General features: G+C 37.5%; 1 protein-coding gene across 1 annotated transcript; it reads right to left on the bottom strand.

Annotated features, from left to right (window-relative positions):
• Positions 1-524: 524 nt before the first annotated feature.
• Positions 525-11287, bottom strand: AGA (aspartylglucosaminidase). The gene is made up of 9 exons (XM_054383315.1): positions 11140-11287; positions 9615-9768; positions 8871-8983; positions 7480-7592; positions 6468-6579; positions 4972-5047; positions 4000-4107; positions 1410-1543; positions 525-625 (listed from the first exon to the last, which is right to left on the bottom strand). Exons 1-9 carry the CDS (start codon positions 11285-11287, stop codon positions 525-527), a joined length of 1059 nt encoding a protein of 352 aa, XP_054239290.1.
• Positions 11288-16318: the final 5031 nt, after the last annotated feature.

The following is a 16318-nucleotide window of genomic DNA, read 5'->3' as shown; positions in this document are numbered from 1 at the left end:
GGAATGGGATATATAACAGCTAACTCTTAGTGATATTTACAACCACGGTTTGATTGTTAGCTTTGCAAGTCTAAGAATTGAGTTGGGATGCAAGGAAATTCCTATTAAATTCATTACTTGTGACCTCAGTGAAGCAGCACATCAGTATCAGCCATTTCACTCAGATGCAGATTTTTAAAGAGATGAATTGTCTATCTTTTAACGTGTAACTATAATTGTGCAATTATGTTCACTAACCTGAAACTACACTGTTTTTTAAGACCTGGATTATAATACCAGTTTACAATCATTTAAAAATCAGTTACCAAGACAATTAGATTAGGAGCTTACAGATTAAGTGTACTTTCACTTCACAAAGCCATACTACAGTGGAAGATATTAAAAATGGTGCACCATTAACGTACCTTTGTACTTGTTCACATGATTACGCAACAGCAAAAACGAACAATCACTTAAACAAGCAACATACGGGAAACCTTAGCCCTTTTCTCCTCTAAGTTTAGATGTTAACAGGACAAAACAAATTAAATGCAATCTACTACTTGCTCAGTTGGCTGACTTAGCGAAGGGCTGGAAACCATGAAGTGAAACTGAGTGAATCCTGGAATTTTATTACATGCGGCCCCTAGGAAACAAAGAAAAAAAAATATAATTTGCCACATTTCGTGTTAGTGTCTTTGTCATTGTACTTTATCAACCAAAGACCCAGTAACTAGCACTACTACAATGATGCAATTCTTTTACGATGTATCCAAACCGAGACATCCTGAAAGTATTTCATTTTTAAGTAAAAATACAGTGCTACTGATTGTGCAATTAATGCCAATTCAAAACAGTAATGTAAGTTAGGAAAAATCTCTCTTGCAATCCTGATTACCTTAATGAGTTCCTCCAACACTAATCTCATAAACACAGAACTATGGGAAATAAGAGATCAAAGAACAGCAATAAGCAGACTAACTAAATAAGCCACGTTGATTAGCAAATTGTATTTCCTACTGATCTAAGAGTTCACTAATGAGATGCTTGGTGCAACGACTGATCTTGGACTGCTTTGAAGCTATGCTTAAGAGTTACATTCTCCCTGCCATCGTCCGTATCTAGGGGAAGCATAAGCATTCTTTTTTTTTAAAGCCTTCAAATTAATCATACACAGTCCAGGAAAGCACATGAAGGTTGTAAATATTTTTGATTTTTACTAAAACTTGCACAACTTTTGTGAAAGTCTAAGACATCAAAATATAGAGAAAAAATTAAAATATCTCAAGTCCACACTAGGACACAATTGCCCTGATAAACAGAATTTGATATTATGAATGGCCAGTATTGCTGCAGTGCTCAAAGGATAATTAAAGACTTCTGCCTCAAAATCCACCTTTGGTTTTGTACTCCTTTGACAAAATACTTACCGTAACTTCCAGTTGTATTGGCACATATAACAGCACCAAAGAACTTTGGAGCATACTTCTGGATTCTGGAAATAACTTTCTGACAGGCAACTGTTGGGTCTATTCCCATCCTCATATACTCCACAGCTTGGTAACTAAAAGAAACCAACCCCACACCCAGACAGTTAGCCATACTCAGGTTTTATATTGTAAAATACCATTGGACACCTCGATTTCTTTGAATAATAAACACATGAGAAATAACCTTTAGCCATACTTCATATTGTTAATTCTTAACTTCTACATGGAAAGTAGTTAGAAACTGGACCTATGCCACCTATGACTCTAAGGCAGGATCAAGCCTGAGACAAGTCTATGATCATTTGCAGCAGAAGAGACCAAGCAAGAGAGCATCTAAAAAATTGCAAAGTGTATTCATTTATTTCAAAACATTTTATTTCATGAACATGAAGGTTTGCTGGTCTTGGCTGGGAAAGAATTAATTTTCTTCATAGTAGTTGCTATGGGGCTATGTTTTGGATTTGTGCTGGAAACACTGTTGATAATTGAGGGATGTTTTAGCTACCTCTGAGAAGTGCTTATATGGTCATAGCCTTTTATGCACCTTATAGGACTTTACCCACAAGTAGGCTGGGGGCCCACAAGAAGTCAGGAGTGGTTACAACCAGGACAACTGGTTCCATACCGTGACATGTCCTCAGCATATAAAGGTGAAGGGTAAAAGAAGGAAATGGTGCGGGGGGAGGGGGGGTGGGTGTTCAAAGTTATGGTGTTTGTCTTCCCAAGGAATGTGATGCCCCCTGCTTTTCCTTAGGATGCCTGAACAGCTGCCTGCTGATGGGGAACAGTGAATGAATTCCTCGTTTTGTTTTGCTTGCATGCATGGCTTTTGCTTTACTTATTAAACTGCCTTTATCTCAACCCAGGAGTTTTCTCACTTTTAGTCTTCTGATTCTCTCCTCCACCTCACTAGGGGAGGGGGTGTGTGTGTGAGAAAGAGCAGCTGGGTGGGTCTTAGTTGCCAGCTAGGGTCAAACCATGACAGAAGGTAAAATGTTTTGATCAATACTTTGAGCCACTTTCAAATTTTCTGCCAGCCAATTAAAAAAAAAAAATTCTTACTCTAAATGAAAGAGTAATGAAAGTCAACTTCCTTTGTACCTACGGTATCATTAAATGAATGACTTCATGGCTATTGCTTGAGATGAATTAGTTGCATTTTCAAAATGTCCTCTGAGGCAAAAAATGCAGCACTTCTGTTCTTGTTTACTTTCAGAACTCAAAGATTAACAGATAATGTGCAATATAAATAAGCAAACAATACTAGATTTTGTTTTGAATAAAGATACATACAAGACCAACTTATTACATTGACTCTTCTACAGACAGCATTAACTACAGATGTTATCAAAGTACCACAGACATTTCCTTGCATTTTGAGACACGCTGTTATGTTTGATTCATTCTACCAACTAAATAGGTTCAAGTTATCTGAAGAAAACTATCTGAATATAAAGTTACATTTCACTGGAGTCTCTTTGCTTATCAAAAATTCAGTAAGATGTATCTCAAAGGTAGACAGAAAATATTAGCAATTTGATCCTTTATTTGGCACTTCCTTCACTTCTACTAGGTCAATTCTATTATTTGTTTTCATGTGGGAATATCTAAATAACATGGAATTAAGAAAGATCTGCATGTACAAGGAAATTGTGATTAATCATCTAGTACAAGTTGTTTACTAAAACCCATTTGTGCCAACACGAAATGTTTTAAGCATTACAGCCAAATCCTTCAGGCTGTTAAGCTGTAATGTAAGCTTTTATTGATTAACCTCATAGTGGAGCTCAACTCACTATTACTGTTGGTATCGCATACCTCAGGATAATTCATGAAGTTGTCAATTGCCTTTTATTTCAAGACTGGCCTGGAACAGCTTGAAACTCATTGAGGACATTTGTAAATATGCACCAGCTAGTAGGCCAGTGTTTCAGAAAAAGCACCTGAGCAGTATGGAGGCCACTTTTATGTATTCCTTCAAGCATCACTGCCCACTATGTGCAGCATGGACCCATAATTTGTTCCTGCTGAGACTAAACCACAAGAATGAATGTCAAGACTCAGTAATAAGAATAGCCATATTTTACTCAGGTTATGCAACCACAACAACAGCACTAAAACATCTCTCCCAGTTTCAAATCAGATGCAGTTACACATGACTATTACAGTGACAGCTCCCCCATCTCCTGAGCAACCCAAGGCTCACCTCTCATCCTTCTCGTAACACTTATTTCCCATACAAAACACTTCAGAGGACAAAGCTAATTAGCTCTGTTAAAAAGCATACAGGCTGAGAATATACTCATTATCTGCTACCTGTATGCTCACAGCTTGGCAATATTAAAGGAATCTAGCATCAAGATATTTAAGTCACTTCTTTTGAGACAGATCATAAGGGTGACTTGATTCTGCTGTTCTTTCCCCTTCCATTCCTTCCTTTACTCCCCCTTCAGCAGACATTCTTTTTAATCAGTTCCTTCATTTCACATTTTTCTAAAGAAAGCTAGCAAAGTCTGCTATAGGGACAAACCTGGGTAAGAAGCGCATCATGATGTCACCATCCCCAGTGGCTGCAGCTCCCCCTGCTGTACTATCTGCATATGATCCTGCTCCAGCTATTGGAGAATCTCCTACACGGCTGTAATGACCAAGGGGGACATGGGGTTGGGGAAAAGAAAAAAAAAAAGCAACAAAGCAAAACAAAACCAACCAAAAGCCCCAAACTACAGAAAACTGCAACTTACTAATTCCAGAGGGACTGCATTAATGTAATAGCTCTTGGCCTGATACTGCCAAGTTCTTAGGACTTGAGTACTTTTACATTTGTCAACCTAACTGCGTTTATCACTAACTTACTTGGGTTAGTGATAAACCCACAGGGGAACAGTACAGGTAAGAGGTCACTCCACCAAAGTTATAAGTCTTGTCTTAAAATTCATGATAGAAGTGATCTGTTACAACCTGACTGACCTAAGGCTTAGTCCAGTTCCAACACTGTTTGTATTACACTGTCTATAGTAAGGTTTAGTCTGCTTAACCATAAGCAGCTAGGGGACGTTAGTATGATCAGTAACTTTTTGCTAAATCCATAAGTTGTCTGATATGGTTGACAGAAGATTCCAAACCAGGTGAAAAAAAAAAATCTCAAAGACAAAATACAGGCCTGGGGCTCTGATTCAATGTACATTGCTTTGGAGACTCTGCACCTCTCCAGAATGTGCCTCCAGTGCTTTGCTTTACTAGTTGCCTCACAAGTGCACCAATTATTTATGTCTCTGTATGGTGAATTAAGCTACCTGTAAAACAAGCATTCCCTCAACCACACACAAATCATCTTGCAACCAAATCAGTCTCTCAGTATTAGGGTTTATGGCAGTATCAAGAAATAAGCAAGGCCATTTTGTGACCATCACAATATAAAACATATAACCATTAGATACACTTAATATAGGAAATGAGATGGGAAAAAAATGCTTTTTTTTGTAAAACCAGAGATACTGACCCTGGAATTTTGTGGACTGCACCATTAGTAGATGTTCCAGAAGCAACAGTTCCGCTCCCACCAATTACAACCATACCTAAAATTTTCAATAGGGATGAAACACATTGAGAAACACTAACAAATATGTTAAATGGGCACTATGGTTAAACAGAACCATGATACCCAGACTATCCAAATTACTGCTTCCCTGAAATACAGAGAAGTTGTGCTCTTAAAGAAGACAAGTTCCTTGTAAAAAACATTTGGAAGCTTTTTGGATGTATTACAAAAGGTCAGAAGGCAATCTAAAACAGTGAGTGCCAACACTGTTCAGACCTGTACACTACTGCTGCCCTAACAGCCACTGTCACCTGATACACACCTATGTTAACCTGTGGACAACAAGTACCATCAGAGCAACAATGTCTTGAACTTAAAAATGGTGCTTGAAAGAAGTTAAAAATAAGAAGGATGAGCTTAAATTTGGCAGAAGGTTAAATACTGCCTACCAAAGTAACAAGAATTACATGACAGGCAATTGAACATGTGGATGAGCCTACCCCTTGCTAGTTTTGTGCTGATAAGGAAGCCACTGCCTCATTAGAGAAGCTTGGAACAGGATTTGGGATCAGTTGTTTCTCCATAAAGCAAGAGTTCATCTCTTTAAGTGACAGCAGAATTGCCCTCAGAAATAGACTGGAAACAAAGAAGGAAGATTCACATTTGAAATAATTTGTTAATGCTTGGTATTGCAAACAGTGTCAGGCAAAAAATTCTGAATTACTAAACCAAGAAAAATCCAGAATAAATCTAAAAGTCTAAATTTCAAGACTCCAAAAATATAAAGCTTTGAAAGAAATGAATCTGCAACTGCTTCAGTCCTTTGTCTGATCTGCTCATTAATCAGCTTTATAGGTTTGGTAATTAATAATCCTCAATCAGCAAGCTCTTAGACATTGGTGGGGATTACTACTGCTAGCTTGTTTTAAGTATAGTAGTTCCTGTAGAAATTTATTTAGGCAAAAGCCAGAATAATGAAAGTAAGCTTTAATCTGGAAGTTGAAGGACTGTTTGACAAACATTGCTTTTGCTTGGCACCAGGACTGTTTACTCAGGTTTTCCACTCCTGCAAAGCCTTTTAAGTTGGTCTGACAGGTACAGGGAAGAGCTGACCTAAGTTAACCATAATCAAGATAAAAATTATTACTTTCAACCTTGATCACTTTTCTAAGCAGCCATAGTTGCCCAAGCAACTATGTCAAGATAGTATCTGAGGGAAAAGAAGCAAGGCAATGAACAAGTATCTGTGGGTAAAAGAATGAAGCAAGTGTCTGTGCAGCCAGTGCAGTGGAAAAAAAATCCAAACCCCAAATCCTGCTTTTAGGCACTATATCCTAACACATCAGTAACATGACCTTGAAACCACCATAAATGAAATACTTTTCTCTAAACTCAATATGATTTAGTCTGTAAGGGAATGAGAGGAGAACACATCAAATGTTACCAAAAGTTGTTACCAATGGTATCATGATTACGAATACTTCTTTTTAAGATGGTCTGTTCTTTGCAAGTTACTTCCTCAGGCCGTTTGTAAGGTCCACAGGATTTTGAAGAGTCTGGAACCACATTCTGTAATAATTTTGTCATGTGAGTGAATAATATATTATGCTTTATTACTGATAAACTTAGAAATACTAAAATCAATACTAAGTCAATTTACTGCACACATATCAGAGGCCAAACACTTAAATTACACAGGTGTACTGAAATCCCTTAATTGGTTTTGCTTAAAGAATAAAGACTGACTTCTGGTATTATATGGTAAAACAATTTTCCCTACTAGAAAATTCCATTGTTCAGTTGAGTAGTTGAAAAAAAAAATTAAATTCTCATTCTTGAGCAAAATGAAGAAAATTTTCAATCTTGTTTTACCAATGTCAAGATATTATGTTAACATCATAGTTAATATATTTTTCCAACTGAAAACCAGGATATGTATTTAATTAAAATAGTTCAGTAATGCAGCATTTCATATCCTATAACAATGAAGACAGTGTATAAACATGTAGAAATCTGCACACCCCCCCACCCCAAAACCAACCTGACCACACAGGCACAGCTGCACTAATGTGATCTGTTAACTGCTCTTCGTAAAGTCATTGTATTTAAGGACCTTAATTGTTACTCTGAGATTTTCTTTCAAAAATGTAGTGTATGTGTTTTTTAATGCATATATACATTGTTTAATTTGAGACGTTCTGCCCATATTTAGAATTAAAAAATATAATCATTCCCTCCACCAAAATGTTACTGCAGCAACATTAACCCCAGCAGGATCTAACAAATAGGAGACAGATACATACTCCTCCCAAGTCTACCAAATGCTTGGTAATTGCAAGTTTGTTCTTTTACAAAAACTTTTATTTTTCCTTCACACAAAATACAATTTCAACATAAGCTGAAAGGAAGCTGCAATGCTGCATTACTGATGTTCTAAACCCCCACTTCACCACCACCACTGTACTGTACCTTCCAGTAGTTTGGCTGACAGCTTTCATTAAGCCATTTTGAGTACATTGAAAGAGATTTTTGGGTAGTTAAATCTTCATATGGAAAGCCCATTCTTACAGCAAAGAGGGAGGCTTTAAAAGCAAAAACAAACCCACAACTATTAATTTATTCACATTTTAGTATTTTTTCTGGTAAGACATTCATGTCATGTTATTAGAAATCAAGGAATTCTCTACATTCTCTATAAAAAGGAGAAACATTTCTCCAGAGAGCTGGATTGGCTATCCTAGCGATATACAACTGCAATAACAAACTGTCACTGTCAATATCAAATTTCCTCAATTCACTGTAACTATGATAACACATGTAAATTTTACTAAGGAAACTAACTGAACTCTGTTAATCAACTGGACACAAATAACCTGGAACAAGAGTAGCCTGGGCTGTTTATGTCACAGAGCTATTTCCAAAAGTGATATAAATAATAGCGTATTTTCCTTGAAAAGCTAGTCTTTGAAATGTAAGCTAGCCTCAAGATCAGTGTTCATTCACCTTCTAGTTCTAGTTACCTAATCATGACCAACTACATAAATCTCTCTTTTCAGACCTTCTGTCACTGTCCCCATCTTCCTCTATTGCCTATTTTATTCCATAAAAAAACCTGCTGTTGCACTTATTTTTCTATCATTCTGCACACCTTAATTCCTTCAAGAATCTTTTATCATTTCTTTCTTTTTCAAAGTGCCCGACTCCCCCTCAATGCTCATATGTCAATTTCCACACTTCTCTCCACAATTCTTTCTGAGCAGCCTTAACTGTGAGACATAACCTTCTACTCACTACTCATGTATCTCTCTGGACTTTACACCTCTTCCAAGTGGTATTATCCATATTTTAAAAGCTCAGCTACTCCTTGAGTTTCCTATTGCTTCTCTGTTGTGTCTAGGAGTATAGCCCCTAGTGCAATTTTTTATATCCAAGTTCTCATTGAAATACAGTAATTGTGCTTAAAATGTACTAAAATAGTAAAACATAACTGTAGTGTCTATTAATGCTGTCATTCATTAGAAAACATTATTCAATGGTTTTAAACAACATGTTTACTTCTAATAGCTTCTATAGTGTCTTGTATCAAATATTCTTTGATATCAGTGATACTAGCAATGCCTTGGGATTAATATTTGCTGTTAAATTAGTGCAAACACTATAAAATTCTATTTTCTTTTCTTGTACCAATAAACTAATAAAACCTAATTTATGTATGTGTAATAAGAGAGTAAACAGTTCCAAACCATTTGATGAGATTCACTCATCAGGGAATCCCTCCATCTATATTACCAAGACAGCAAGTTTTTCAGGAAGAGTTTTAGAAGAGGACACAACTTGGAAACAGTTAAAAGAATAATTACCTGACTCTCCCACTAATAATGTATGCTTAGTGTATTCAATGACTTTTCGTGCTACACCAATTGCGTTTTTTATGTGCCTCAGATCCGCAACTGCCCCAACCTCCATAGTGTTGCTAGAAACAAGAAGTATGTAAAACTTATTAAAAACACAAGAATAATTGTACTTTTTAAAACTAGATAAATCTATTCTCATCTAAATTAGAAAGCTTGCTCCTTCACCATATTGCTTTAATTGTTCTATGCCATAGATGGACAGCATCACAGTAGTTAGGAAAAACCTCACACATAGCTTGCTTTCACAGGAGAGTGATGTTGGTCAAGTAACAGTAACTCCATCCACAGTAATATTTTCAGCAAAGTAACATTTTTGTTACCTAAACTCAAAATAAACCAAACATAACTACTTTTTAATCAGGGCAGCTTTAGACAGTAAATAGAGTATAGAAGGCAATTGCTCTAGAACTGAAATATTTATAGAATAAATTTAAAGTAAAAGCTTATGATGCTACAAACCATGTGTTTTGCAACTGTTGTATCTAGAGCTAGATTACTGCACTGCATGCAAAGGTTCAGTAACACTCTTAGCTATTCTCCAACCAAGCAGATAAATATTTTTCATAGTTTCACAAGGTAACATGAACTGTCCCATAGCAAACCCTGAATCAACAAGACCTTTGTAAGAACCCTTACACTGAAGTGTGCTAAAAACTACAGGTATTGTTCTTTTTTCATGTAGTTTCTTACCCATCCATAATCATTGCATCCAGTGTTGTTTCTCCACTCTCATCTGGGCTTCCTCCATATCCCACACTCCCATCACATTGGTCAATTTCACACAGACCACAGCCTCTCTCAACTGCATCCAGCTCTGAACCTCCCAACTGTAATACTCTCCAAGCTGTAACCAATAGAAATAATTAAATGTCACCAGTGAAAATAGTCTCCACTACTGTTCTATAGAGTATCTTAAAGAAGGATGTGATGAAGATGCACTACATAAATGGGTAAGAAAAATAAACTGTAAGTGAAATAAAGTCAAAATATAAATACACTCAGAAGAATGTAAAGCATTACTTTTCTAAATACTGTTTTTCTTGCACATCTGGTTAGTGTTTCTGAATGAGAAATGAAGCTTTTTTCCTGACTGGGAAGGTATTATTTACTAACAATCTTCACAATTTCTGTATAATAAATAACCTCCTGTGTTCAGATCTGACCATTACCTTATTGTTGTTTATTTAAAGTCTTTTGGGTTGCGGAAGAGAGGTAAGCAAAACTTCTATTTCATCAAAAAAAGGAAAAAATTTTAAAAAAAAGTTATAACAAGTATCTCTCCAAGTTTCATAGAAAATACTATGTGCTTATCTGAAAAAAATATTAAAGGTATAATGATCTGAAAGACTGAAACCTACATTCAGTAACTATGTAAGAACCAAGTGAAAACTTCATACAAGTAATTAGTCTCCACCTTTTCCTGTCCAACACTTAGTCTTCCATTCCTTAGGATCTAGCTCATGGTGCAGTTTTGTAAGATATTACAGACATGCCAAACGACAGGACTTAAATAAACGAGGCCTGAAGGCTTTAAACATAATACATTTTACAAGGTTGGACCTCAGGCAACCTGTTCCAACATGCCTGACCTTGCTGCCATTTCAATACTGCTTCCTCCTCCTTGTAGTGGCTCTGGCGCTCCATCACCTGCCAGAGCCTGCCGAAGCCATGCAGCACAAGCACACAGCTCAGCTCCTTATGGGAGATCTAGTACACTGTCTCAGCTATCTCAAACTTCACAAATTGCGTGCTCAAATGCATTAAACCGCCTGCAGCAAGGAAAAGTAAGGCCCGTTCCCCAGTGTTTAATGTTGTGTAATTTCTTTTGCAGGCTGCCAGGAAACATCAGGGCTCAGGTACAAAGTCTCATCAATGCAAATACAAGCCCAGGGCGTTGGGACTTCCCCATACGAAGGTAACCTGGCAGTCCGACGCGCTGCTCGCGGCCACGCTCCCCGGCGATTCGCCGGAGGCCTTCGCGCTCCCCCTGCAGGTCTTGGGGCTCGCTCTGACCCGCGAGGGTCCGTTTAAAGAAAGCAGAGTCAGAACCCGCTTCTTCTTGCCGCATATAAGCGCGGTCACAGAGAAAAGACTTATTCTGCTTTCAAGCCAACACCCTGAGCCCCCCGCCAGCCCCTCAAGCAAGCGGGCGCAGCACCAGGAGCACCAAGCGACACTGCCCTACACCACCCGGCCCGGCCGCCCGCCGGGGCACCTGTCTCTGCAGCCTTCCTAAACGCCCAGGTATTGATGACTACGGGCAGAGCGGCAGCCGAGGCGGCACCCGCCACCTGCAACACGACGAGCAAGAGAGGTACGACCATCATCCACCGCCAGCCCCCGCCGCCTCTCGCCGCCGCCATCACCACCCGGCCCCGCCCCAACAGCTGCGGCGCAGGCGCGCACGGCCCGGCCGTGCTGGGAGGCTACAGCGGCTGGAAACTTGGAAGCATGGCTGAGGGTGGTGAGTGCCCTAGGGCAGTGGTGCGACATATTTCGGTCTGCTCGGTGACTTCTCTGCAGAGGTCTTTGCGAAATGATTTTGTGGCAAGGAAGCCTTCTGCTCCACACTGACGAGACCTTCCCTGGAGTACTGTGTCCAGCTCTGGAGTTCACAGCACCTGTTCAGAGAAGGGCCACAAGAATGATCCGAGGGATGGAACCCTTGTATAAAGAAGAACTTGGGGTTGTTCACCCAGGACAAAGGAGGCTCTGGAGAGGCCTTATTGTGTATTTCAGTACTTAAAGAGGAGTTATAAGGAAAGTGGAGACTTGACACTTTATCAAGGCCTGTTGTGATAATATAAGGGGTAATAGTTCCAAACTAAAAGAGTTTAGATTTCAACTAGGTATAAGGAAGAAATGTTTTACACTGAGAGTGGTGAGGCACAAGAACAGGTTGCCCAGAGATGTGGTAGATGCCCCATCCCTGGAAGTGTTCAGGGTTGAGTTGGACAGGCCTTCTGGGCAACCTGATGTAGTGAAAAGATGCCTCTGGTCACTGCAGGGGAGTTGAACTAGATGATCTTTAAAGGTCCCTTCCAACCCTAAAACATTCTATGATAAATTGCCCCCAGCAAAGGCCAAGGCCCAGAGCAGATTAAAATACAATTTATATGTATTGTGCGTCTGGTAAAGCCAGCCTTCTTGTCTGAAGGTCGCAATCTGCCAATTACATCACTGTGCTGGAATGTCAGAGATGAGTTGCAGCAGCAGGGACAGGGCTGTTCAGTATGTCCCAGTCAGAGACCCATAGCCAGACCACCCTTATGGCAGCAGGGCTATGGGGTGAGGGAACAACAGATAAAATGTTTTCAAATGCAATCGCCATGTATGCTCATGAGATTGACATGCACCATCTTTACGTGCCACTTTGTTAACATGTATGTCTTTTGTCAAAAGTGGTGTAACGGCGTAGAGGCATTTCTGCCAAGAGTGCATTTTGGGATCTGTAACTGTGAATAGCTTACAGAAGAATTTCTAAAAAGTCTTGCTTTAAAGAAAACATAAACCTAGTAATTTCTTAATTCTGCCCCTTCCGTTCAAGCTTTACATTATAAACCATTACCAATAGTTTAAAGCCATTTGACACATTGCCATAGTAGTATGACTGCTTTCAGATCCATAGGCTCACCTGCTGTCAGCATAATGCAGCAATTTGTGTTCAGGCCTGATTGCATTCAAGCAGTTGCTGATCACCAACCAGCTATTATTTCTGAACAACATGAAAAAAGGTGGCTTCTGCATCTACCAGAGCATATGGCTATAGACAGATATAGACATATATATAATATATAAAAACTTTTCAGCTCATTGTCATTACTCTTTTTCAATATGTGATGGCAAAACTCAATTACACTTTACCATCAATGTCACTGGTCTTGTGTTTTTAAGAGGAGATACTTGTTCCTCATGTGTGACAAGCTCAAACTTGTAGGCATGCATGAATTTTAAATGTACCCAAGCTGGTTTAAGAAGCCTCAAGCAATATATTTTTATTATAACAAATCAGTCCACAGACTATGGAATTAAATGGTTGTCACAAAAGAAATGTATTATCCTTTATTACTGAAGTCATGAAACAATAAAATACAATATTGGGTGTGACTTTAGTAATAGCATGACCTTGGTTTCATCCAGTTCCCAAATGCAAAACTACAAACCTTTACTCAGGTAAGCGCTGTTAGCTGATTTTTTTCTGATATAACTATTCTTATTTCTGTCACATATTTCTGTATAAAGCTGTTAGGGAAAAGAAAAGGGCTAAAATACTGATCCAAATGAACGTAAACTGGAAAAAAAACCACCAGGAAAATATTTTCAGGAAAGTAATTAATAATAAGTGAAAAGGAAAATATAGTCAAATGTGTTCCTAAAATTGATACATTAATGATATTTTTAAATACTGTTTTCACTATTTTTTAAATAGTTCATTGAACTATTATGAAAGGAAAACATTTTGATATGGGCATCATTCATATAAAAGTATCGACTGTGGTGGTTGTATCTGCAGGCTGAGCCTGAACAGCTGTGGAGAGACTATTTTGTACAAGTTGAAACAGCATAATGTTATGCTTTGAGGCCCATGTGAAAACTCAGTTGATTTCTGTAATATGCTTTCTAACTTGCATTTAAATGTGAAGGACTTTTGCTAGAAATATATGCAATAATAAATCCATGTTTTAGTGTATACAGAAATATTTAATGAAATGTATTTTTATGCAAAGTGTGAAAAAGGTCACAAAACAAAACCTGCTCTCAGATTCACTGTGTAAAATCAACTGCAAGGTCGATAAAACTCTGATTTTACATGCTGAAAGCTGGGAAGAATTCGAGCAGTATCTGTCCAAGTCAAGTCTTTGAATTTAAAACTTGTTCATATTCTCATAAAAATTGATGTTTACCTTATATCAATTCCTCTTACATCAGCAGCAAAAATACACCTAAATATTATACCATGATACTGTTATCATAGAGACCCATAGCAAAGATACATGATGATACAGATAGACTTTTGTCTCTCCAGCTAAAAGGCAAGTAAATGTTTCCACGAACAGATTTATATTTTTCTTCAATTGCGTAATATTAAAAGAATATTCTAGAGAATGTCTTCTATGGACAAGGGATTATTAAGAGCATCTACAACAGCCAACACTATGACTGAATGGCACTGATTAATTAATGAAAAACACAGGAGGAAATTCACCTCTTTCACTGAGTGTCTGTTCTGACAGTGACCAAATTGTGACCTCCATTATAACTGAGTGACCTTATCTAGCACCATCTGTTAAAAAAATGCATGCCTAGCTCCTTTTAACTGTCTCAATTTTCTGTAAGTGTGCTTTGAATTCTAATTAATTACTGTAGTTATATCAGTAATTTGTTTACATTTTTACCTTGATTTTACTTTGTCTAATATTAACATACACAAATGCATGAAAACCAAATCTGAGAAAAATGTTCCTAATAAAAATAATAAACTCTTTGATTAGCATTTGCTATGGAAACTTATTTGTGTTTTTTTCAGTACTTAGAATTTGAATCTATCCTGTTTTCATGCTTTCTGTTTTGAGTAGATTTATGGAAGCCCTGTACTCTCTGTTTGAAATACTTTTTTTTTCCTCTTTTGATCCTTTTCATGACTATTTACAATACATACATTCTCTCATTCACTGAATGACACTGGAAAGGATGAAAGATTTATTCATAGTGAATAACTCCACCATATACCCCTTAAATCTTCTAGGAAAGACCCTTATGCCCTCTCTCATGCTTGAGAAGTGCTATCTATATACATTTTCAAAGCTGCTTAGCTATCTTCCACTGAATCCTCCATAATGATCAGCATCAATGTGATGTTTGCCAAAATGTATAATGTTTAAATCACAATTACCCAAACCTCTGCTTCCCGTACTGTTTACATGTGTTCCCCAACAAGCTTTTCCCATTTGTCATGTGTTCTCTCTTACTCATACTGTAATGTCTTCCAGATATGAGTTATTTCAAGTTTGTACAGCCTAGAGCACCAGTTTGTCTTACTACTTTGATCCTTGACAATATGTTAATGAACATTAATATCTATAATGGGAAAAATGCTAATTACAGTAACTGTGCAGCCAATAAATAACTAATCAATAATAAATGGTTGTGTTTCAATTGCTAAATTTGCTTTTGTTACTACATTTTTTTTAAATTAGATTGCTAAGTAGCTTGCTTCCTTACTTTGTAATCCTAAAATAAATACTATGTCATAAAATAATATGCTCTTATAGTATTTTGGCCTATTGTATCATTCTGTCTCAAAACAAGTTTTGTGTAGTGTATTTCCCTTTTGTAATTGCTATACTGGTCCACTGCAGTAATAAAGTTGTCATATGGAACATGTAATAGACCACTTTACATTGCTGGAACTGCTTTTTTTTATAACAACTCCTTGTAACTTTATGATATCTTCATAAATGTGATCCATGGCAGTCATAAAGTTGTTGGATAAATACAGCGAGTTACTGATTGCTTCCCCCACATCTGAAAGTCATCCTGACATTGTTAAATGAGCATACTTAAAGTTTTCAGTGTTGAAAGACAGGTAACCAGGAACTTGTATTATACAAATATTATTTTAGAAATACGGCAAGGTACAACACATCTTAGGCTTTTGAGAGATGTGCAGAAGAACCTGCAGCCCATAACTCTTTCAGGGCAATAAGATCCTCATATAAGTACTTTTTGGGCACTCTGTCTCCTGGCATCCACCAGTGCTTGCACAGCTGCAGAGCATCTCTAGAGAAGAAAAATGAAGACTTGAGATTCAGTGTGGCTGTGAGAGACAGCAAGGAAGAGCAGCAGATATTAGAGAAGACAGAATGAACAGAGCTATACAGAATGGAGCATAGATGACTGAAGTACCTCCACCATGCTTCCTAGAAGCCTCGTATTCTTCATTTCTACTTACCAAAGTAATATTAAATGAACTTCTTTGATCTATGTTTTCTTTTCTTTTATATGTATTTTTATTTTCTATTTTAAACAATATGGTCTCAATGAAAAAAAAAAGTCAACCAATCTTTCGTACACCATTAAATTGCAGGCATTGATATTGAAATAGTGATAATGATGAAAGGGCATAATTAGCTGATAAAGAGTAGTTTCTTACTCTTTAAAAACCCACATGACAACTAAAATGTTTTTGAAAATATACTCATTTAGTGTATTTTCATCTAATCACAAGTTACTGGACATATGGAAGAAGGGAGGAGGAGTAGGGAAACCTGAGGAGCTGCCCTTGACCAGCGTTATAACAAATTGAACAAAATGTGGATAATTTCCCTATGTCATTAATTTTGTTAATTTCTTTCTCAAATTGTAAGAATTTCCCGTAAAAAGTGAATTTGAAG

The sequence above is a fragment of the Indicator indicator genome, chromosome 8 (assembly GCF_027791375.1).
Source record: "Indicator indicator isolate 239-I01 chromosome 8, UM_Iind_1.1, whole genome shotgun sequence".
Classification (NCBI taxonomy): domain Eukaryota; kingdom Metazoa; phylum Chordata; class Aves; order Piciformes; family Indicatoridae; genus Indicator; species Indicator indicator.
This window is presented reverse-complemented; position numbering and strand designations above follow the sequence as displayed.